Raw genomic sequence first — 25,239 nt, forward strand, 5'->3', positions numbered from 1 at the left:
CGGTTTAGCAAAGTATATTGCAACTGCTTCCCAAATTTTCCTAGCAACCACACATTTGAAAAACAGCCGGTCTATTGTCTTTGGTTCAGGTTCAGAGAAGAACACACAATCTAAAGGCTAGCCGATGTGACGTTTCTCTAGATTATCTCTGGTCATGAGTTTATTGTTAGCTAGGAGCTAGAGGGAAATTTACACTCTAGCGGTGGAATGGACCATACATAAGGGACGTAAACAGGTTGGAACCCCCTAAAACTGATGTCACCCTTGCATTCTCATTAACAATCATCCATCTCTCTTTAAATTTAGCAAGCAGGTCGAAATTGTCCTGAATTTTCCTTTCTGTGAATTCGATCCTGAGAATCGTGCTGAAAGGCAGGAGGCTTGAAAGATACACCGCCGTCCTCCACACTTTACAGATCATACCGTGCCAAGAATCTTGGATACGACGCATGCGTGTGGATCCACATCTTTGGTTTTCCAATTCAAACAGCGTAGTGATGGTGACAAAACTGAAGGACGGCCGGTCGGCATTTTCCCAGCTAGATGTGGACATTTCTTGCAATTGATACCGATAACTCGACCGTGTAGTAGCTAGCTAGTACTATTGTTTTTTGTTAGAGAAAGGAACCTGTCTCCAGCGTGCATCGTTATAAACACCAGTGCTACTACTACATTGCACGCTCCCTCTAGTCCTCTTCATCCTCCAGATTCCCACACAGCCCCAACGCCGCTTGACTCCGATACAGAGAGCCCGATCCTTTCCTTACATGTCCATCCCGTCCCTTCCCGACGAGCCACTCTTCCGCTCCCCCCACTCAGAGCTGAGCCGGCCATGGCCGCCTCCTCCGCCGTCGTTTTGGAAATGGAATTGGAAGTCAACAACAACAACAACAACAACCCCATGGCCAACTTGGAGCTGGAGGAGGCAAGCAGAAGCCAGATGGCGCGGCTAGTGTCTCCAGGCGCGTCGAGGGAGCAGCTCGCGCGCGCGCTGTGGGTGCTGAGCTCTGCGACCCTCTTCGTGGGCGTCAACGCCGGGCTTCACCGGCCGGCCGCCACGGGATCGGTCTTCGCCCGCCACGAGGCAGCATACTACGGCATCGTCGCGGCCATTCTCGCCGCCGTGCCCGTGGAGATGGCGACGGCCTTCTGGCTGCCCCGCTCCGACGGCCGGCGGTTCCACGCTTTCGCCGCGGGTCTCCAGCGCGTCGCCCTCGTGCTTCTTCTACTCGTATCGGCCGTGGGTGGCGTCGGGCTCACTGTCAAGCTCTAATATACTCGCATGCATGCATGCATGGAGTAGCTAGCTAGCTAGCAATTCATATATGTACATATTTTATTTTCGTCGGTCGCGTCTACATGTCCGTGCGAACGAGACGTCTCACTTGCACACATCTATCTACGTCCCTAAATAAGTCATCGTGTCTTGTTAATATATAGGAGTATATATTAGTGGGTAATTTGTCTTGGAGCAACCTGAAGACACATCTATATATTAGTGGGTATATATTAGTGGAATATCTAAAGGACCCAACCTGAAGACATACGAACGTAGATGAACAACGAACAGATCCGAGCAATCCACCAAAGGCAGATCCGCCGGATACACATCTCCACACGCCCACCAAAGATACTAGATGCATCACCGGAACGGGGGCTAGGCGAGAAAAACCTTATTTTATCTTCAAGGAGCTGCCGTCGTCTGGCCTTCCTAAGTAGGACATAAACCCTAACAAAATTCGAAAACACATCTAAAAATCGGCAAGGGCCGTGATCCACCGTGCCTCCATGGTCTTAAGGCCACCGGAGACGAGGCGAATCGGCGGCGCCACGGGAGGCGGAGGAACCCTATTTTTTGGGGGAAGGAGCGGCTACTTGAGCCCCTACGTGCGTGCGTTGTATGCCAACCAACGACTTTGCGAGGGATTTTTGACTTAAGCTGTTAAGCAGCTCCGGCACTCTCCACGTATGTAACCGGTGGAATGCAGTCTCCAAAAGAGAAAGTGTATGCACTCTCCTTTCTTGCCCTTTATCAAGTGACCAAATATAGTACATCTCCTGTAAGAATGCGTAGGTTCGATGATCACAGACGACACAGTGACACAGTAAGTCAGTGACCATCGTGATGGCGTCATTTGTGACACATGACCAATGGTGCCGCCCGGCGTCACGTATGCTGCAGCAATCTGCAAGAAAAGACGGACTTCTCTTGGCCGTGATGGCGATCTCACCTGGGAGAACCTACACTACAGAGTGCATGCCTTGCCTTGTTTCTTCGCGTCCAAGTTTCTGCAGGAAAGAGAGCAAGAGCAAGAGCTTCTTCTTTCTCCTTCCGCACCATGCCCACCTTCTTGCTCCATCTGGTCGATAGACCTGCCCACCCGTGCTGGCCTGATCGCCTGCCATCTTGGAGTACACAAGATTACTAGTAGTAGTAGTAGTCATTTTCCTCGTACAGTGTAGTCGGCAGTGCACGTACCCTCGTCCTTGGTCATCCCTCGACCCAAGTGGCGGTAGCTTTCTTTTGGCAGTTAATTCATATACGCACTGCTCTTAAGAATAAAGTAAAAAGGTAAATAGAATCCTAGTCACTAGATTCGATCCACCGAGGCACAAATGGTCCACCGTCCTGTTCACACATGCATGTACACACTACAATACACCATCATGCATATGACACCACCTTTTGCGTAGAAACATCGCAGGGCTTATATAGAGCACGGCCGGAAAGCTGTATGTGGTGCAGTGCAGTGTATTCACCCTTCTAAGCAAAGATCAGGGATGACTATTTTTCTTTAACGCGTCAACGGCAGGCTTACGCCTGCCTGAATCATGGATGACTGTGAAAAGTAACAAGAGAATAAGATGTACTACCACAGGAGCAGGACCACCACTGGCCCCAGGGGGCGATGGTGACAACCAAAGTGGACTAGTTAGGTCGGTGACCCGGTGCTCGATCGAATGAACGATGGAGGTTGAGTTTCTTGGTAACGTACGTTTCCCAAATGACGTGGATGCATACGATTTTCCTGGGCTGGGAAATGCAGCCGAATTTTCTCTCTTGTTTTTGTTCCGACAACCACGACGATGCATGGACAACAACATTGAGTTCTGCTGCTGCGTAAAGTGCTACTGCACGGTCACCTGAAGAGATTGTATCCTTGGGGACAAAACGAGATTTGGGCCTTGGAATTAATAAAATGGTTGTATGCATCGTTCCGATGCAGAGGCCGGGGGTCTTCCTCCTTTTCTAAAAAAATATATGGCAAGCGGCCAAGTCAAGTGTTTTTTTTTTTGGTTTTTTATCTATTGTTCATTGTTTTTGGCCAAGTCCCAGGTGGTTCTTCAGTCTTAACGACAACGACGAGAGATCATCACCATGTCTTTTTCGGCGACATGCCTTTATGCATGTGGTCATCTTACTTTATGAATGTTGGATGCAAGTCCAACTAGAGCTAGCTTACTTCATTAGGGAAAACTGTAGTTTGTGTGCAGCATCACACCTCCTACCCCCTCCAGATTCCATGTGACGGTAGTATCCGGTGATTTTCCACATCCCAAATCTGCAGCCTGCTTGAGTTTTGCTGCTTTGCGATGTGACCCATGCGATCGATGTAAAAAAAGCATTGTGTCGTCTCTATCCTTCCTACCTCCTCTCCTCTCCGTGACTCGGAACTGCACTAATAAGCTAGTTTCGTGGTTGACATACGAACCGCTTGACTTCACCCACGTGAATACGACCACGACGTCCCGTAGATCCAGTCGCAGAAAGAGCGGCCGGCTGGAAACCTGTCGTGCCTGATTGATGGGTATAGTTCGAATAAGTAATTTTACCGAAACCGGGATGTATCGGTGTTGGATCTACCCTTTGTTCATTTCGTCAAGATCCGTGCGTTCTTTGTCTATATATACATTGATAATACAAGTGTGGGTCCCTTTGCATGCAACAACTTTTGTCAAGGGAAAGGACACTTTGCATGCATGGTACATATATTATCCCCCTCTCTCTCCCACCGCTAGAATTTTGGATGGTAAATATGCTTTGAATCTAAACTCTATTTTTGGAAAAATTTATATATTTGAATTCAGGGCGACGAGACCTTTGAAACAAGGCCGATCTTGGATATATTTTGAACAATTTGAATTTTATAGTTTTCATATTTCAGTTCTAGTTGTATTTCACAAACATCAGTTTCACACACTGAATAAACAACTTGACAAACACAATGAAATATGTTTCATGTATTTCATAAATACCAGTTTCATATATTTTAAATAATCATTTGAACGTATTTGAAATAACCCATTTAACATATTTCCGCACACACAAAAAAACAATTTCATAAAAATGATTTCACTCATTTAAAAAAATATCAGTTAAGAAAACAAATTTCACTCGTTCCAAAAATAGATTTCACAATTTCAAAAAACACATTACACTCATTTCCAAAAGATATAATTCACTCCGAAAACACATTGCACTCACTCAATTGAAGTACTATACTATATTTCTCTTGTTTAAAAAAGATTGATTTCACTCATTAAACAATATAGATCTCAAAACTAATTTCACTCATTTTAGAAAGCACATTACGCTCACTCAATTGTAATGTTATGTTTCATTTGTTTCAAAAAAACTGATTTCACTCGTTCCAAAAGATAGATTTCACTCATTCCACTAGTTTCAGAAAACAAATTACACCGATTTACAAAAGATAGATTTCACTCATTTCAAAGAATATAATTCCACTCATTCCAAAATCAGTTTCACTAGTTTGAAAAAACACATTTCAGTGATTTGGAAAATTGATTCACTCTTTAAAAAAAAATCTCCAATACTGTATTTATGAAATATCTTGAAACGTATTTCACTCATCACAAAAATTATTTTCAAACATTGAAATAGACAGTTTCACAGAACAATGGATATATTTCATTTTTCAAGTATCTTATTTCTCACATTTCACTCATTTCAGAAAACGCATTACACTCACTCAACTAAAATACTATATTCCACTTGTTTCAAAAATCTGATTACACTAATTACAAAAGATAGATTTCACTCATTTCACTAGATTCAGAAAAACACATTACAGTCACTAAATTGAAATAACAATTTCACTTGTTTCAAAGATAGATTCCACTTATTTTTTAAACTGATTGGAAATACTCAGCTTCACATTTTTTAAATAACTAGTTTCACATATTTTGCACTGAAATATGTTTCATATGCATGAAAAAAAATGCCATTTCAAAAAAATTGGTTTCACTCAATTAAAAGAACTTATTTCAGAAAACTGATTTCACTCATTTGAAACATTGAAATTTAATCACGTTTAAATGTATTCAAGATTGATCTTATTCTAAAGGTCTTGGCGCCAGGAATTCAAATATATAAAATGTTTCTAAAATGGGATTATAGTTTTAAATATATGAATGAATGAAATTGCTAAAGAGAAAAATAAAAGGCAGGATTTAATCCCGCATGCGGATGCATCTTCACGTGAATCAAAAGAGAGAAGGGATCAGACATGCATCAAGTACTACTTTATCACAGACATGGACCTGCCATTTGATATGACATAATGTTGAATACGCCATGCTCTTTGGGAATACACTAATATACATAAGATGTGGGCCAGCAAAGCGCACGAATCACAAAGTGGACAAACGGCAGATGCTTAGCCGGTACCTCCCGCCACTGGTAAAAAGGAGTTTGCGGGTATATATGTTGCACAGCAGCATGCATGCATGCATGTTTTTTTTCTTGTAACGCCGGACAAGAATATGACCGGTTACGGTGAGACGACGGCCATTAGGACTGTAAATGAAGTAAGTTTAAATGTTAGCACACTATGCTACATACGATAGATTTTGCATGCACACACACCCAACCTATGCAACCCGTTCAATTGCCCAAAGATGGATGCCGTGGAAAGAAAACTTTCAACAGCAAGCCGCACAAGCAAGATTGGTCGACGCTCTATTTGCTCGTGTGGCGGGCCCTGTGGAATGAAAGAAATGAGAGAGCCTTCAATAACGTCAGTTGCTCCCCTGCTCCTCTCACATTGTCTTGCCAATAAGTCGCGGAAAAAGGAGGCTCTGGACATGACCACGGCGGCATCACATGATGCTCAATGGAGCGGAACAAGCAGATGCTATATATCGATCCAGGCTGAGGGTGCAGTTTTCCTGATCCGTTCCATATTGAGCTCTTTTTTTAGATACAAAGAGGGAGGAGCTCCCCGGCTCCCATTTCACTGAAAGGAAACCATGCACCCGAGTACCACAAAACGCGCGCAAAACAAAGTTTTTAAACTCTTCACTTGAGGTGAAGACAAAAAGAAGAAGAAAATGGTCTAAAGGTCCACAAGGCATACATGCCAGGACAAATCCAACATTCTAGCACACATGCAAGCAAAAATGCTCACGCTACATCGCTACAAGTGAGGCTAGAGCAGCCAAGTCAAGAGTAGACATGGGGCTCGGCGCAACGCTGAAGCGATCGACTTGTGGCGGCGACGGCGGCCCGAACTTGACACCATGCAGGGTGCATTCTTCAGATCATGTTAGTTCTATGTTTTCATATAGCCCAGAGAACGGCTGCACTAAAGACATTAACATGATCTAATGATTTGCCAGCAATCCACAGTCAGGCAATAGATTCTGGGTTTTTATAACACTAGCAGCAACCCAGATTTGTTTTGCAACTACACATCCAAAAAAGAGGTGATAAACTGATTCTTTACAAGAGCAGAAAGCACATTCTTTAGGTTTTTCCAGGTTCGTCTTTTTCGAATTGTCTCTAGTCATCAGCTTGTTATAAAATAACAACCAGTGGAAAATGTGCACCCTACTTGGCATAATAATTTTCCAAACCGAAGGAAAACAAACTTGGGTAGCCCCTCTGAAATTTACAATAGTGTATAGAGAGCTAGAGGTATACTGGCCAGAACTTTCATATTGCCAGACCAAAGAGTCACAGTCTTGTGAAAGAACTATACTCTTAGAAACCTCCTCTAGTTGAGACAATTTTCCATTGGAGTCATTATCTCCTTCAGAAAAAAAAATGTTACTAGAGTGTGGAGATTATTCATTCCTACAGTGACATGTTATTGCTTCTCTTTCTTTTCTTAATTGTGCTTGCTTTTGTGGTTTGAGCCCAGCATACTTCTTATCGGGAAAAAGCCCAGCGTACTGGAGCCCAACTTTATTAGGCCAGACTACAAAAGGGCTAATAGAACCATGGCTCCGGCCCATGCAGGGAGGAGGCAGAAGATGTGCATCTCGTCTGTCGTTCCCTGTGTGGCGTTGATGATTCTTGGAAACACTCTCTCATTGAGTGCTCGATGAGTCGATTTGTTTGGGAGTTGGTAGACGGGGATCTGCTAGAGCATACGATGGCCACGAACGAACCCAACCACAAGTCATGTCGGGTTGATGATGGTTTGTGTGCCTCCAACGGTCATTTCAACACCCACATGGGTTCGCTCGTGGCTATAAATAGCCACGCCTCTCAACCATTTGTGGTGGGCAGCTTCGAGTGATTTTACAAGTGTTGTCTAAGCAACCCATCCTCCTGAAGATTTGAGAGAAATCGTAAGTGGCGAAAAACAGCCTAAAAACTGCAAAGCGAGTGAGGATCACTGAAAAAATTGATCAAAGCTGAACCTAGACTTTTTACTCTTGAGGACTTTGCATCCTCTTGATTGTTAGAAGTTTGTTGAAGAGCATCCAAAGTGTGGATTCTCCGAAGGACTAGTATGGCTAGGTCCAAAGATCACCTCAAGATCTACCACAAGTATTTGGATGAGTTTTGTAGAACTTAGTTCAAGGAGAACATGACAAAGACTTTCATGCCTTTAGAGTTGTGGACCAGCCTCTCCAACCCGACGCAGAGTTGTGCCAGCAAGTTGAACTAGGCGAACACTTCACGTTGTTTTCTATGAACAAACGAGTTCTATTTCTTCGCAATGTATTATATTTCCCCCCTTCGTGTTTTGAATCATTTCCCTTGTCCATCTTTGTCTGCTATTGGGACATCTAACTTATTTCATTGCATATCTGGATGCTTTGTACTCTATTTAGCTTTTCAAGTGTATCTTCTTGTTTGTTAGACTCGTCTATTGGTACTTCTACCTGGTTACATTCTTTGTATCGAACCAGTGAACTTTGACTTATTTCTATATGAACTTGAGCCATGGGAGGGGGGAGGGGACTTTGTTGTCCTGAACCTGCACCGCAGAGTTTCATTCTTTGAGTGTAACCAATAAATTTCGCTTCATTTCTATCCGAACTTGTGGTTAGAGGCCTTTGTTGTACCAAATGTGTGTCACATGGTTTCAGTCTTTGTTCTAAACCAACGAATTCTATATTATTTCTGTCTAAACTTGGTCCGGGAGGATAATGCTATACTAACGCTCATTTGGTGACTCACCGATCTACGAATATTTTGTTCCTCTAACTAATGTGTGTTTTAAAATCTATAACACCAAAATTGATGCTTAATTACTAGTTGTAACATACATTTGTTAATTATCCGTGTTTGCAATCAAGGTTGACATGTTGTTTCTCAGCTTCGTGGTTGGGATGCTCTATGTTTTGTTTAGTTACGACTAAGCTTATAGCCACTTGCACTCATGAACTAAGATCATAGGAGCAACAACACCGGATTGTGTGGCTATTCTATGTTTTGTTTAGTTAGGACTATGCTTAATCACTTGCACTCATGGACTAGGATATATCATGGCAGTAACACCACTGGCCGGATCACGTGGAATCTTCTTTGTGTCTTTTAGTTATAAGTATGATAAACTTAACCATGTGCACTCGTGGTCTAAGATCATGACAGCAACAACACCGGATCGTGTGGCATGTTCTATGTTTCGTAAAAACAAATCTATTGATATACATTACAACTGATTCTCACAACAACACACATGCATGGTATTATCCAGTTGACTAAGATCGTGGCAGCAACAACACTGGATCGTGCGGCATGCTCTATGTTTTGTTTAGTTAGGATTAAACTTAACCACTTTCACTCATGACTAAGATCCTGGCATGAACATCACCTGATCGTGGCAATAATTAAGAAACTGCTAACCGACATGGTGAAATATCCACATGGGCTCGGCTTTAATCTCAACCATTGATTTGCCTTGGGAGTTGTATATATTTTATAAGGAGGGTGTACATAAGCACACTTTTTTAACGCAGTATTAGACACAGACACTCATACACACACATATACATTCACCTCTACGAATGCACACACACCTTACCCCGATGAGCATTTTCAAGAGACTAAGCCGGGACAACATCTTGAGATCGACGAAGTCATCAGAGGTGCCTACGTAGTCAATGGAAATATCTCCTTCCACTGAACACAAGCGCTTGCGTAGTCAACGGGAACATCTCCTCCCACTAAACAAATATCACCGGAAAGGCTGAAATAAATCCAGAAAAATACAAGCACCTATCCCAAGTCTAGGACTTGAACCTTAATGGACTGATTCCACTACAAAGATCCTAACCATCTGAGCTAGGCTTTTGTACTCCTCTACTCGGCCGCTTGCATGCCCATAACTACACAGGTAAACACGCTAATTAGCTTGAGTAAACATTTATTTTCTTTGAAACTGAAAAAAACTGTTACTACAATTTGAGAGCTGTAATAAAATAACACAAGAAATATTTTCTTTGTAGAATACTTCCTGATAAAATTGAAATATGCCAATGCTGGATCGTGGCCTTCTACTCGGATCTGACATGTTTTATTATGCAATTAGCTCTCTTCTCTGTCTAATCCGATCCAAGAGCTACCTCCATCCATGGTACATAACTGAGTCAATTAAATTGTATGCACGGTTGAAGCCAAACTTAATCTCGCGGTGATCAGATATTTGCATGTCCACGCTTTGTTTAATCCGGCCATCATGCTGGCTAATACTCCCTCCGTCCAAAAATAAATGTCTTAACCTTAGTACAACTTTGTACTAAAGTTAGTATAAAGCTGAGACACTTATTTTAGGATGGAGGGAATAGTATTTTATACGGAGAAATTTTGGCCTCTATAATTTCAGATATGTAAGCATGTCACAAGCATTACATAGCTGGTGCAGTGCCCCGTTGGCTACCGGATGATTCCGCTTTGGTGATGTAAAAACCCGACTGCATGATAGCTTCAATCATCGTATGGTTGGACAAGACTTTACTCTAAATAAATATGGGTGGACTAGACGTGGGAGACATGCCTTGTCCACACCACCTGAATCACCACTTTCTTCCCTCGTCTCAGTGTGCTTCATCTCAGTTACTATTTTCGTCTTCCTCATTGAGCAGCTACCTCACACGAACCTCCGTTGTAGAGTCTGAGCCGAGCTGGACCAGCGGGGCAGCACGTGGGCCATGCCCTCATGCATGTTACTTCTTTCATATAGCAGCTGATTTAGTTGGGCTATAAAAGCACCACAACCTAGCTGAGCATGAGAGCATCCAATCACCATCAACACACTAGCGTTACCATCAAATGACTGGTCACACGATCACGTTCTCCATGTCTAGGTGCTCTTCAGTAGCGTTATGTGTGCTCCTTGCCACCAGCTGCCTCATGCTAGCCGGCTGCTCCTCTGAGTCGTTGCCGACAAGCGATGATCTTCCCCGTGAGCGCTCCGACATCGGCATTGACGACCACCATGGTCTGATGATGGACCGTTTCCACGTGTGGATGACGGCGCAGAACAGATCCTACTCCACCTCCGATGAGAAGGCTCGCCGGTTTGAGGTATACAGGAGCAACATGAGGTACATAGAGGCTGTGAATGCTGATGCGACTACCTCTGGGCTCACGTACGAGCTTGGAGAGGGTCCCTTCACCGACCTTACAGATGAAGAGTTCATGGTGCTTTATACCGGGCAGATTCCAGAGGATGACAAGGAGATTATCACCACCCATGTTGGCCCTGTCAATGGCGCGGGCCCATATGAGGGTGTCACCGTGTACGCTAACTTGTCGGCTAGGGTGCCGAGTAGCGTGGACTGGAGGAAGAGAGGCGCCGTCACCCCAGTTAAAGACCAAGGGGAATGCGGTATGTGCAACATCTCTTGTTCTTTTTCTCTACTAGCTATATATAATCAGTCTTGCTAAGTCCCAATCGACTAAGATTTAACGAAGTCTTAGTCAATGCTATATTCCGTAAGATCTTACATTAAGATTCATGCAAAATTTTCTTTATAGTTTTTCCTTTTTCTCTATTGTATGTTATGTCACTTGACCGAGACTTTGTTAAATCTCAGTCGACTGAGACCTAGCCACACCCATATATAATTATGACAATTGAGAATGACAACTTGCTAACAAAGTAACAACAACTACAAAATACCTTTTAAATACCATGCTAGCTCAATGATTAAGTTATAAGCATTGCTATGCAACTGCAGGATCTTGCTGGGCATTCGCCGCCGTGGGTGCAATCGAAGGACTACACAAGATCAAGAGAGGGACCCTGGTGTCTCTGTCGGAGCAACAACTAGTAGACTGCGATTCCTTTGACGGTGGTTGCAATGGTGGCCGGGCTAGCAGAGCTTTCCAGTGGATCCAGCAGAATGGAGGGATCACCACCACATCCTCCTACGGATACAAGGCAGCCACTGGTCGGTGCAGAACGAACCGTAAGCCGGCCGCAAAGATCACTGGCTCCGGGAGAGTCGAGAGCAACAGCGAGGTGTCGCTGAGGAATGCTGTGGCTAACCGACCTATAGCCGTTTCGATCGCGTCAAGTGGCAGCCACTTCCACCACTACAAGGGAGGCATCTTCAACGGGCCATGTAGCAGCACGAAACTGACCCATGCCGTCACCGTTGTAGGCTATGGGCGACAGGCACAAGATGGTGCCAAGTATTGGATCGTGAAGAACTCGTGGGGGGTGACATGGGGCGACAAAGGTTACATGCTAATGAAGAGGGGCACAACGAATCCATCAGGTCAGTGTGGCATTGCGACACGCCCAGTCTTTCCCCTTATGGAAGTAAGAGAATCGACTGATTAATACGCACAAAGTTTGTAATATTAGCCTGCAAGTGCAAAGTGCCTACACGTATGTTGCATATATTTGCCGCTATATGTCTAGGCGTGTAATTCGTTTTAACAATGAAGGATCTGTACGAACTTTGTAAGTTATGTTTATTTGGTTTCAATGTAAGATGTTAACTTATTGGTAGCACTATCATGCACATCACCTCATCCTTTAAAAAAAATGCACATCACGTCATGTGCTTAGTTGCATCTACCTACTTCCATCCTCTATATAAAATGGAATGTGTTGTTGAGGGTCAAAAGAGTGGTAAACCTTTGTCTACACAGGGACAAAATATTTATAAATCATGAGCAGAACACAGAGACCAAGGAAGAAACAAAAGCTAATTCTTGGACGCGGCAACAGCCAATCAGAGTCCTAAAGTTACATTCTTTGCAGAGTCCTAAATAGAAGAAAGGTGTTCAAACCGTTGTCGTCTTGTGTCACATTCTTTGCAAAAACAACCAGCTGCGCGCTCACGTCGCATACATGGCACACGAATTAATGGAAACTAATTTGTTTTTACAAATCTACTTTGAAGCTTCGGTAATAAGCAAGTGCCGCTTGGGCCACTATCTATCTTCCCGTACGCCGCTGATGTTCATCTTTTTTTTATCAGGCAGTTGATGTGTGTCGCGTGTTTAGGCTCCTATCATATCATAGGGATGAGCGCCATCTATACTTGTTTAGGAAGAAGAGGCTCCGATATCATATAATGCAATGGATTGTGATGTTGCAGTGTGTTGTCCTCTGGGGCGTGTGATGTATATTTATATGTATATTGTTACAATGGTACTCGGTGACCTTGATTGACGTTTAATAAAATGGCTGCATGCATCTTGTGATGTTGTAGCGTGTTGCCCTATGGATGTGTGATGTATATTTATATGTATCATTACAATGTCGGTCTACGTCAACTTTGGCGAATAAGCCATAGAGACCTAAACCGATAAATAGATGAATATGTTCTAACAGCTCCATCAGCTTGTATAAGAGTCCTATTAGCCCTCCATGAAAGAGAAACCTCCTATGCCGATGATGGCAACAAATGGCACGATGGAGGCACATAGGACAACCCTCCCGATCAAGAAACAACGTTTGTCAACCTCGTGAGAGTGGGACAGCCAAACGGCGATCAGAGCCTCCGCTATTCCAGAAAAGAAAATGCCGATGAGGGTGAGGTAATAGGCGAGCTTGTTGTGGCCGAACAGCATGCCTCTGGCCGGCTTGTAGAGCGCAGTGCCAATATCGATGGCCAGAGTGAGCAAGGCCACTGTCCACAGTGCTTGTGAGAGCTGCACTGAAGATACTACTCTGGTAGACGGCTCCTCATCGATTGGGTCTATGTTTATACTGAAGTTGTCATAATGGTTGTCATTGTCGTGTCCACCCTGTGCAATCAAATTGTCGCATCAGTATCATCCCCTACAATCATGGCAAATAATTGGAGAATAGACAGGGAGGGAAAGAGATGGAAGACTAGGGGGAAACCTAAGTGTGCTTGTGTGTTTGAGAGAGAGAGAGAGAGAGAGAGAGAGAGAGAGAGAGAGAGCGCTTTAGACGGGAGGCAGAACATGCCACGGTGTCTCAAAACTAAATATCAAATCATATAGCGTAGAGTAGCGATATCTCACCTGCGTCGGCGCCACCGGAGAGTTGACAGGAACCAGCTGAAGGCCGTCCGTCACCTGAATGGCAACTTGTGCAGCAAGCTATATGCATGTAGCAGTACCATATTTAGTTAGGAATAGACAATTGATTAAGCTAATGACGGTGGCTAGTGAACCGTTGTACTACTAAATACCTCACTGATGTCGCCGCCGCCGTTGACCATGTCCGTCATGACAGTGTAGTCGAGCTAGTTGAACGAACGTGCACATGCTCTAATAAAATAAGCTGACCAAAGAGGCGCATCAGGGAATACTACAGTCATATACTATAGAATCTCACCTGCGGTCCGGGGTTGTTATTGTTAGTCCTGCTGCCGCCGCTGTTGTCGCCGTCGTCCTCGTCAGAAACCACAAGGCCGCTTGCCATCTCAGTGGCTACGTGCTGAACAACCTACATACATTAATTTATAATACGATGAATTAATTATGGAAGTGCAAATTAGGGTAATTGTACACGTCGTAATAAGAAAGAGAATATCTCATTATCGTACCTCGTACACGACGCTGGTGGGGATGAGGACTGAGAGGTGGTCCTTGGTTTGCTGGGACGACATGGACTTGAGCTCCTGCTGCTCGCTGGTGCTCGTGCTGGTCCTGGTGACATATCAGATCGAGATGTGGCAACGGATCGAGGCTACACGAGAGAAAGCTGATGAATTCATGCATGCATGCTTACCGGAGGTTCTTCATGAGGCATTCCGCCACCTCCACTATCTCGCACATCGTCGGGAAGCTCTCTGCCATGGGAATGGGATCCATGGTTCATTAAACAGGGAGATCGAGGGTGGCTGCTGGCAGATGATTTGGCTAGATGCTATCTCCTCTTACACCGTCCGGCAATCAAGTCGGCCGCGGGAGGGGTCCTTCTCTTACCGTTCTGTGTTTATACTGTAGGGGTTTTGCGTGCATGTTCAGCTAACCCAACCGGCCACCTTTCCCTTACGCGTAGGGATTAGCGCGTATGAGTGATCAATTGGATGCTTTTTCTATTCTAATGTGTGTTTGCTACCGGGGTTTACTACCTACTAGAATCTTGGAGCCGGCAGCTCGGTAGTTTTACTGTACCTGGGCAGATAAAGACGTGTTCCATTATTAGAAATGAAAAAGTTTACGGCTGACCTTATTTTACCGACATAATCACACGAGTGTCAAGCAGAATATGTGATACTTCCTTTGTTTGTTTTTATAAGACGTTTCAGACAGCTTGCTTTGTACTGTTTTGAACAGTGTCTGAATGTCTAAAACGTCTTATAAAAATAAACAGAAGTAGTACATAAATATGCCATCTTGGAAAATCATGTGTAGATACTGTCCCTACCCAAACAATTAATGTTTTCTTAAGAGAAAATTAAAACGGCAGAACGCTGGTATTTCAACTAGAAGGAAAAGTGGAAAACCAACGAAAGCTAAAGGGGGTCTTTTGATCGTATTGTTACTCTCCAAACCTAACATTTTTTAGCCAACTTGTTTTGCATTCGTGGCTATCAGCGTCAAGTGGAACCGACTAACGATATGGAGCAAAAGCATAGGGGCACGTTACGTTTTGAGTGCCCATGGCCGGTGAACCTTTAGGTCAGTACTCCCGTAGCATGGACGCATGGTTGTCAAGTCAAGATTACGATCCCAACCTCCAACTTGCATTCCTCCTTCCAGGCTCGGTCTTCGTTAGATTTATGATCTCATTTCCAAAAGATATTGATCAAATTTATAAGTGAAACTAGAACAAAAACCCTGACATCACAAGAGGCAATACCTCTTGCCAAAGCAAGAACAAAGGAAACACAAAACACCAAGTGCATAGTTACAATACAATGCGAGAAACAACTCCTAAATATTTGGAGTTAAGTATAGGTTGGTTGTGTGATGCAACACATGTTATGTTGTGAGCACATAGAAGACAACATTTGCAAAATAGAGGGATGCTATCGAGGCAGCACATTACACTAGGGGACAATATAGAGCAAACTCGGAAGGTCACAGATGGAGAGCACAACAACATTTGCGCCGGAAATATTGGCCAACAAGCATCGGACACATCAACCTACACTACAAGAGACATCATCGTCTACATTATTAGACCCGTTGGAAAGGACCTTGTGGTAGTCTTGTGCTAAAATGCTTCGTTCGCCCTCCGTGGTGAGGAGCCCCGAAGGAGGTAGTAGTGTCGCAAGAGCACGAGGATCGGTGCCTCGCTAACCTAGCTTTGGAGGAACATGTGAAGCAAAGAAGAGAAAGCTGAACAAGCTGCATCCTGGGTACGCATTCCTTGCAACACCTTCAGCAAGGCAAGGACACTCATAAGCGTCATCGTCGCGGAGCCCCTATATGTTTTTAGGGTCTCTTTCCGAAATGTAGACCCACACTCTTTCCCAATCCCTCCTGCTCACTATTCTCGGGTTTCTGAAAATACCGAGACACATACACAGCTGGTCACATGACATCTACTAAGAATTAGAATCATGGATGTTTAAATTTCACGGGTGTTACAAAAAAAATCATGATAAATCTAGTAATGTTTATTTGATGTTTTAGATACTATGTTCAACTCTTTTGTAGGTGGTTATGGTTATTCTTAGAAATCTTTTAGAAGATATATTGTCGTTTTCACGCCACCCAAGCGCATTCGGCGGGGCACCGACCTTGCTCCTCTGTCAAGCCAAATTTTCTTGAGTTGTTCATGCACGCAACATGCGCTACATCACGCTTTCACGGTGACACTATGACACATAGGTTCCACCGTCTAAAGTAGTATAAATGTAAATACAGTTGAGTCATAAAATTCCACTGTGACACAGAATGGTCCCCTCTCGTCGACACATGAATTGACCATTATTAATACTAGCTTTGTAAATTAATATATCTCTACTCTTATGAAAAACAGAGTTGGTGATGATGGTATGCTTGTCATCCTGCAATATAGGCCATCTGATTTATATCTGACGGATAGGAAGGAAACTATGGCAATTTTGCAAAAAGATACCCACACCCCTCTCCACATTTGCAAATAAGGCCTTCCCTCGTTTATCCTTTTCTCTCACAAGGTAAACTACTCATACAAATGCATCTTGATGTTCTGTGCAACGCACGGGCATCTTGGTAGTTAATATAAGACGTAGAAAGGCTTTAGTGATTTGAAATGTATTTTATTAGTTTACAGAAGAAGTAACTTTTGGATAAAACCATGGTATAGGGCAAGGAAATTAGGTTACCATGTGGTACGGTGTAGACACTGGCGGAGCTATGTGTATTACTGCAGGGTCCATGCCCCCCCCCCCCCCTCCCCCCAACCGAGCCCACGAATCTTTTGTGAAGGAACTCCGTTTTGGGTGCCACAAATGGAGAGAAATGCAGTCTTTGCCCCCTACAAAAAAATATTTTTGACCATCCACCCTCCCCCCCCCCCCCCCCCCCCCTCATTATCCCTCACTAGCTCTGCCACTGGGTGTAGGTGCACCTTGGGACGCTGCTTCAGTGACGTAACTGCAGGTGCACAGTTTAGTCACTGACATGTTACGTCACCGAAGCTCAGTTCTGCACCTTGCATATGTGCATGCATGATCTTGACAACACAGGGATGGCGAGAGGCCAAGTGGTTCTCGACGACAGCCAGGACGACTATGACTCTGGAACGCAGGTGAGACCATCGATATGTCTAGAAGGAGTAGTAGTTATGATTCTGATTAGTCTCCCAAAAAAATAATTTGCCCCGACACGTCTTTTCGCATGTGGTTAGCCTATTTTATTCGGGCATGCATGCATGATGCATGTTGAACTAGAGCTACCTTATTTTATTAGAGAAATGGTGGTTTCAATGGCATCACCAAACTCACGCTTTTGTTTCCTCGTATGCCCCCCGAGAATAGACCCCTTGGAAATGATTCTGCATGTCCCAAATCTGCAGCATGTTTTAGTTATTGTTGCTTTGTAGGAAAAAAATTGTCCGGTTTTGGGACTACCGACTATAGGAGCATGTATGTGATTGTGAGACCACCAGGATAGCAATCACGATTTGGCTTTATAATATAAAGCGGGGCGAAAGCCTTTTTCGGTAATAGCAATCACGATACGTATCCTTGTTTAGGGTTTGTCGCAGTGCCGGCCTTGGTTTTTTTCTTTTTGAGGTGAGGGGTCGCCGTTCCCTCACACTGTAGTGGTTAGGAGACTCATCCCTCTCAAACTTGACCGGTGAGTTAATGGATCCACCTCTCCTCTGTTAGTTGGTGACGGAGAGGCGGGAGGGGATCCCAGGGACGAAACAAAGAAAAATTCCTATGGTGTCAGCTACCACCTCTGTAAACAATATGTAAAATGTTTTAGGTCACTATTTGGGTGATCTAAAATGTCCTATATTTGTTTACCCAAGTAAACTTCAATTAAGCAGTTATTAGTACAAATTAGTGAATAAATAATAAAAACGACTAGTGTTAGCTCACACCGATGCTTCTATGTCAGCTTTGTCCCTTGGGGTCCACGTGCCTTGGCTCTGGCGAATAGTTTAGGTTAGGATTCTTTTTCTCACGGGGGCGACATTCGACGAATAACAACGCTTCATCTTCGAGCTAGTTTTCCGGGTTATGATCCACCTTGAGCTCATCCATAGGGACAAAGTCGGCAAATTCCCAGCATAGATTCTTGTCATCTCTTTAGGGCAACGATGTTAGGGTTTTTTTTTTTTGTCGAGCGTGCACGACATCGAGACTTGGTGTCACAAGCTTCAGGTTGATTCAAGGGTTCTAATGACGACGACTGCGGCTCTGGGACACTGGTCCCTAGGGTCACATGCACGAAGACTTTTCGACTATCATCTAACTGGTCAAATGGGCTCTGGCAGAGAGCTGTGACAACAGCGCATCGGCAGCTCGTTTTTGCGATAGTGGTCGTTCGGTGGTGCAGGGCCTTTGTTGTAATTTTTACTATGTTTGTGGTGATTTGGGCCCTTCTGAAAGAAAAAAAAATATTCTGCTTTGCGATGGGACCCATGGGAATGCAATGTAAGAAAAGTCGTCCGTGTCTCTCCCTACCTGTGACTCGGAACCGCACCAAGCTAGTTTTTGTGGTTAATTTCTGAAAATATTTTCCCCAACACCCACGTGAATATGAGCACGACGTCGTGTAGATCCACTCACAGGAACACTATCGTGCCGGCCTGAAAGATGGCTATTTGTTGCTCCAGCAGCATGCATGCCTGTTGGTTTTAATGCCATGGGCATGCACTAGGCACTAGCTACGGACAAGACACGAAAACTGAGATTAACAGCTCCAGATTCATCATCCGTAAGAAACGACAGAGAAAGAACAAAGAAACGATTGGTTGGTTGCTTTGTATACAAAACGGGGGAAAACCCTTTTTCAGCGATTCATCATCCGTATATTACAACAAGAAGCGATTGATCATCGTTTTCTGAACGACTTTGCTTCAAAACTACAGGTTTTAGCCCTCCGTTTGCTGGTCGCCAAAGACGAGAGCTTCGCTTTTGGAAGCGCCAGTAGCGTAGGGCGACCGGGCCAGCCGAGCCCCTCTGAATTAGTTGACGGCTTTGATGACTCGACGGTGAATAGCTCAACCACAAAAAATTGTCTGCCACCTCAACTTACAATCAATATATATATACTGAGAGCCTCAACATCGCGAGGATGTTGCATTTTGTTACAAGAATTAGGATTCTGAATAAAGGTAGCAGAGGACAGTGCACAAAGAAGACGAACTGAAACTAATTTTGTGACAATTTGACAACTATTTTTGGAGGCAACATCAACTTGATAATGACACACCTGCTTTGTTTGACAACCACTTTTGGTACAGAGACAATCTATGGTATTCTTATCTCCAACCACTATAAGTAGCTCTTCATGGTTCCAATTCCAGACGCCGAGTGAAGGACCCAATTAGGCCATGCCGAGTTCTTGAAGGGTGTAAAGTCAGAAATAGACAAAGCATGCCAAGATGGTCGGCTCCCAAATTGAACAATACAACAGCATGCCGAAGCTAAAATTAGGCAAAATGGGATTCAAATTCAATTGAACCACGACGGAAGTGCTTGGAGGCTGCCGTTTCGCTCTTTTCCTTCTTTTTGTTTTCCAAACATGCACCATTGTCCATTTATTTCTTTTCTGAACACCTCCAACCCCAGCGTAATAATTGCAGTTGAGTTTACTTGGTTTATCAGGGGAAATTCAATTTGGCTCCCGGGAGCACATGCTCCCGGGCCCAAAAATAATTTATTAAATGTCACAAAAATAAATACAAATTTTTTATGTGATCTTAGTCACACACAGATGCTACCTACAAATTTTGAGGCAAAAGGGTTAAGCATTTTGGCCTGTGCAAAAAAAAAACAAATTGAAGACCAAAATGTCACCCCCAAAATTGTTTTTTCACCGACGAAACACTGCTGCTCCGTTTCGCATAATATTTGTCAAGCATGCTTGCGACACTAACACAAACATCTACAAAAAAATTGAGAATTTTTTAATTTTTTAACAGTTTTTAAATTACTGTTCATCCGGAAGCATATGCTCCTGGGAGCCAAAACGTCCCTCCCGTTTGTCAGTCAGTATGCCACTAGTGGCCATTAATCTGCCTGATTCGTAGACACGCCGTATGGCTACAACCTCCCCATGAGTTTCAGTCTGCACTTGATCATAGATTTACACTGTCCTGTACAGCGGAAGCCCATGACGCTGAGGACAGCAACATTATATTGTACTCCTAGATAGTAATGTTGCAAAGTCCCTGTGGCATGTTGTTTGTCTGGAAGGACACTTCAATCTTGAAATTATTGCACTGGTGAGAGTAAACCAGTATACTACTGAAGAAATAAAATGGATATTTAAACAATTATTAGCGGAATAACAACCTTTAAGTTATCAACAACCTTACTTTCATCAACAGCACTTCTAACCAAACTTTCCGAGGTCAGAACTCTTGTGGTGGACTTGCTGCAGTCTAGAATACACCTGTGCAATGCAAGCAAAGAGCCTTGCTTCTCTTACAAAGAAATTAAGATCACTATTTAGTGATAAGATAGGAAATCAAATACTACCGAAAGTAATTAAGATCACCAGTTAGTGTGACTAGACAACACTCAAGAGTCATATTTGAAGCTACTCTTTTTGTGAGTTTGCTCCAGATATTTTCATTAAATTCCTGCTCAAAACAAAAAATGCAAACGCATGCCACCTGGTTACGTAATTACGTTACAGAAACATTGATGATGATGAATTAGCTGACAGTGGGTAATTTAGCTGTTTTTAAGGAGTGAGCGAGCTTTCCTCACCTTATATATAAATCGGACTTGTGAGATTCAGGAGACTGTCGTCCGTTGCCTGCACCTCTTTCAGTTTTACTGTTGCCTCCTTTCTGACTTGTGCCTCTGCAGCAGAATGTGATAAACTGATGCCTAAATCCCCCAAAGTAAAACACAAATCATATATATGCACCAATACCCATAAAAACTACAAAATTAAAGTGTTAAACAGTGGAAAGACGGAAAGGAAATAGGGACTGAACCCAGATGGTACTAAATAAATATTTCAACAGAGAAAAATGGAGAAATACTACATCAAGATTAAAGGAACATTAAATACTCTGGGTTTCCTAGAGTCACCTTCCTCAAATGAACTAGGGCATGTCCTTTTCTTCCAGGAAGGGTTCTGCTGATGGGTGCGTTGTGGTGGTCACTGACAGAGAAAGTACGTTAAGCCTATATATGATTCCGGTTGCTACAAAATGGTGCATCAGACTCTGGATTTGTACCTCATAAATCTCTCAGCAACAGCTAAGTTTTTTTACCAGGTTCTGTTATACAGCTTGGGGAAATACACACACAACAGTTTGTTCCCTAACCAGGTATATTTCACAATGCAGGTTTGAAATCTCCAGCTTCAGCTTCCCAACAAACCAAAAACATACATGTCCTGAACTTCTATTAACCCAGAGTCCCAGACCAAAAGTGCAGATCTATAATCTTATCCTTCACTTCAGAAAGTATGTTAGATTACAGGCATTAGAGCCTGCGCCACCTTCAGATCACATAAATTTTATTATGCTCGATCAACTTCAGATCACATAAATGCTAGTATTATTCGATCAAACCTGCGCCACCTTCAGATCACATAAATTATATTATGCTCGATCAAACTTGTGCCCAAAACAAGGCAGCTTCACAGAGCAAAGGGGAAGCCTCAGCTTAAATATACTGAAAGTCTGAAGCCAACACAATGTCATTACAAAGGTAACATAAAACCATAAGAACACAACCATGAACAGCGATGGAAGCCTACACTCCCTTTAAGTTACCAGAGGTCAAGGCTGGAGAGGAGTTGAATAATTGTGTAAGGGCGAGAAACAAGAGATATGTCTTTAGAGACTCGTTCTTCTCTGCGGCACTTGAGGTTGTACATGTAGATGTAATCACGAGAAAAATCATCGCTCTTTATGTAATAGATGCAGTTGGCGTCAATGGATGGGAATTTATCAGCATTAACAGACATGCACCTGCAATAACCACGGAGGAAGATGGCACGGTTACCAATGTTGTGCACATGCTCGAGTACATAGCTCTCAGTGTCCATCTTGTAAACCTCCATGCCATCTTTTAGCTTCATGATGATCAGAATTTCTCCGGCAGACTCCATTAGGTAGCAGCGGTTGTCATATCCTATCCAAAACTTCGATATGGATTCTTCTTCAGACATCATGGTATCTTCATCATCCGACTCAACAGGCTCAGCATTGAAAAACCTCATCAGATTAAAGATCCTCCTGGCCACGGCAAGCGGAAATGGCGCCACCGATCCCAACTCGCCGATAGTGTGGATACCTCTGACAGCCAGCCTGATCAAAGGGCAAGCATACCTGTCCTCGGACACGGCGTAAGATTCACTATCAGGTTCAACCATGTACACCCTGCGAGGCGATTCGCGTAACCGGACATCATCATCATCAATGTACTTCCTGAATAACAAGATGATTGCGGGCGAAGAACCGGCGACGAGAGCAGCAGAGTCCACGAACTCGTCGGGTTGCGGCGCCGCGAAACGGAGCGAGTAGCCTGTGAAAGAATTGAGGACACTGAAGCTGTGAGGGGATTTATCGTCCATCAAGACGAGGAGACCGTCCGGGGTGGTGCTGTCAATAAAGTAGTCACGGAGAACCGGGAGCTCCTTGCGCAGGAACCGGCCGGTTGCAGTGTTCACCAGGAGGTGTGTGTTGCTGCGGGAGCTGTCGATGCTGACCCAGTGGCGGGGGCGGAAGCGAGGGTCCGGGGTGCCCTTTGGGTCGTCGGTGGCGGCGCGCCAGCTATGGCAGACGGCGCGGAGGTCCATGTAGTAGTCGAGGTCGCTGGTGGCCAGGAAGCCGTCGGCGATGCGGCGGACGAGGTCCGCCGGGAGCGAGGACCAATCTGCAGATTCCATGGTGGAGGCCACCTGGCCTGTTGGCAGCAAATACAGAAACAAAAATGGTGGATGGATTCAGTGGGGGATACTGATAGCAGTAGATGTGAATCCTAGTCCATGGAAACTGCAGGGCGATAGGACATCAACCGGCGCGGCCGCCATTGGGGCTTCTTGAACAGAGCAGAGAGGGCAGAGGAATGGACTCACCGTGGCGAATGCGGCGATGCAGCGGCAGCGAGGGCGCGGTGGTGCCGACGCCGGCCGTAGTGGAGGGCGTGGTGCTGGGTGCGGCGAAGCCCCCGCGAGATCTGCGCCGGATTGGCGGCGGATTGAGGCGAACGGGAGAGCGCCGGGGCGGGAGGGGAGGGAGGGGATTCGACAGGGGGTTTATTTGAGGTTCACCATTTTTGTTTTAAGGAACAATCACTTCCTTTTATTCCTTTTATTCAATCACAACAGAACGTTATATGCTCAACCAAATCTGATACATTTATTGGTTGCATAGATGAGTCCACGTATGCTTAACCAAATTATTTTGAAGTTGAATGTGAGTTACCCAATAACGTCTTTCATTATGAGATTGTGTGAACTTTGTGAACGTTACTGGTCCATGCTCAGTCTCTACACTTTCACCTTGGTAATCACCTTGTGCATGATCACATAAGCAATCATCACATTTCACACATCTTGCGCTAGCTCCATGTTCTGGTAGGGTACCGAACAATAGCCCATCGAGATTGGAGCACGCCGAAAGCACACTCCACATCCTTCCTAGCACTCTCTTGTGCTTGTGCAAATCTAGCTCGCTTCTCTCCTGGAGATTGTTTTCACAAGAGTTGACCACTGAGGATAGATACTGTCAAGTAGTATCCCTTATTGTAGTGGTAGCCATTGACCTCAAACTTGACCTCAAGGCAGTTGCCTTCAGCAAGCCGTGCGGACACTGAAGACCGCTGGAGCATGTTGATGTCATTGTGAGAACCTGCCACGCTGACGAAAGAGTGCCAAATCCAGAGGTCTTGTGATGCCACGACTTCGAGTATGACCGTGCAAACTTTAACATGCCCCTTATACTACTCCTGTCAAGCAAATGGACAGTTCTTTCACTTTCAGTGCATACAATCTATACTGGCTAGCGTTTTCAGAAAGCGTCTAGATTCATTGATCACCAGCAACTTGGGTTGTGTCTACAACATTTGATTCTCTGAAGTACTTCGGGTCAAACACAACAACCAAAGCTCTGTAGAACCTGTACAATGATTCAAGGCATGTGGACTCACTCATCTAGGCACACGCATCCAGAAGATCACCAGGAATTATGTATGCAAGCATCCGGATAGCCGCATGCATTTCTGATAAGAGGAGAAGCCAACCCTTCCATGGGCACCATTCTTGTATCTAAAGTAATCATCATACTCCACCACTCCCTCTTGGATATAGTTGAACACATGTCTAGCCATTCGTAAACGTCACCGGAAAAGCTTGACATTATAGGGTGGGGACGTGGACTGGAAATAATCGTCATAGAGTAGGCAATGGCCGCTCTCCTTATTATGATTCAAGGCCGGAGCATGGCCCGGGATCAACCCCCTAAACATTGGCTAAATTCTACAAAAATGTGCTCATTGACGACCATAGTAGCAATTACAAAAGTCCTTTAAGATATGATTGAAACATTTTGCTTATATGAACTTTATTAATGATTGATAGTTCATCTTAAACGTGAGACATTTTGATTTTTGATGGTAAATTAAGATTATTTATGCAACTTATACCCCCGCTCCCCAAATACAATTTTTTTTGTCAATCCTTGATGAAATTAATGAGGGGGTAAGTAGGAATATCGTTAACAAATGTGTATCAGAAGTGTAGATAGACTTGCATTTGGGTGAAGTTAAAAACGCCAAGGGTAGTTGCTCACGTGATCATGTCCATCTAGTCGATAAATGAAAAACTTGTTTGTGCTTATGCTATCAACACGCAGGTATCAACTACTACTTTTGTTCAAGCTTCATTAGTCATTACTTTTGGTTTGTGTCCATATACACGAACAATGATAAAATCGTTACTACAAAAATCGCTGAAAAAGCTGG

At 44.0% G+C, this 25,239-nt stretch overlaps 2 protein-coding genes and 1 long non-coding RNA gene across 3 annotated transcripts; 1 reads left to right on the forward strand and 2 right to left on the reverse strand.

The window, feature by feature from the left end:
- Positions 1 to 793: 793 nt before the first annotated feature.
- Positions 794 to 19,303, reverse strand: LOC123073931 (uncharacterized). The gene is made up of 3 exons (XR_006435798.1): positions 19,158 to 19,303; positions 9,416 to 9,420; positions 794 to 805 (listed from the first exon to the last, which is right to left on the reverse strand). It is a non-coding gene; the product is annotated as an uncharacterized lncRNA (long non-coding RNA).
- Positions 10,515 to 12,221, forward strand: LOC123073930 (ervatamin-B-like). The gene is made up of 2 exons (XM_044496916.1): positions 10,515 to 11,090; positions 11,443 to 12,221. The coding sequence occupies exons 1-2, from the start codon at positions 10,532 to 10,534 to the stop codon at positions 12,048 to 12,050; spliced, it is 1,167 nt and encodes a 388-aa protein (XP_044352851.1). The 5' UTR covers positions 10,515 to 10,531; the 3' UTR covers positions 12,051 to 12,221.
- Positions 19,304 to 21,915: 2,612 nt separating the features above from the next.
- Positions 21,916 to 23,536, reverse strand: LOC123073932 (uncharacterized). Its single transcript, XM_044496917.1, has 2 exons — positions 23,354 to 23,536; positions 21,916 to 23,181 (listed from the first exon to the last, which is right to left on the reverse strand). Exon 2 carries the CDS (start codon positions 23,162 to 23,164, stop codon positions 22,043 to 22,045), a length of 1,122 nt encoding a protein of 373 aa, XP_044352852.1. The 5' UTR covers positions 23,165 to 23,181; positions 23,354 to 23,536; the 3' UTR covers positions 21,916 to 22,042.
- Between the last annotated feature and the right edge of the window lie 1,703 nt (positions 23,537 to 25,239).

This window comes from Triticum aestivum, chromosome 3D, assembly GCF_018294505.1.
Source record: "Triticum aestivum cultivar Chinese Spring chromosome 3D, IWGSC CS RefSeq v2.1, whole genome shotgun sequence".
Classification (NCBI taxonomy): domain Eukaryota; kingdom Viridiplantae; phylum Streptophyta; class Magnoliopsida; order Poales; family Poaceae; genus Triticum; species Triticum aestivum.

Coding starts and splice junctions, on each gene's coding strand:
- LOC123073930 (XM_044496916.1), top strand. CDS start 10,532: ATGACTGGTCACACGATCACGTTCTCCATGTCTAGGTGCTCTTCAGTA. Junction 11,091..11,442: donor TAAAGACCAAGGGGAATGCG/GTATGTGCAACA, acceptor ATGCAACTGCAG/GATCTTGCTGGGCATTCGCC.
- LOC123073932 (XM_044496917.1), bottom strand. CDS start 23,164: ATGGAATCTGCAGATTGGTCCTCGCTCCCGGCGGACCTCGTCCGCCGC.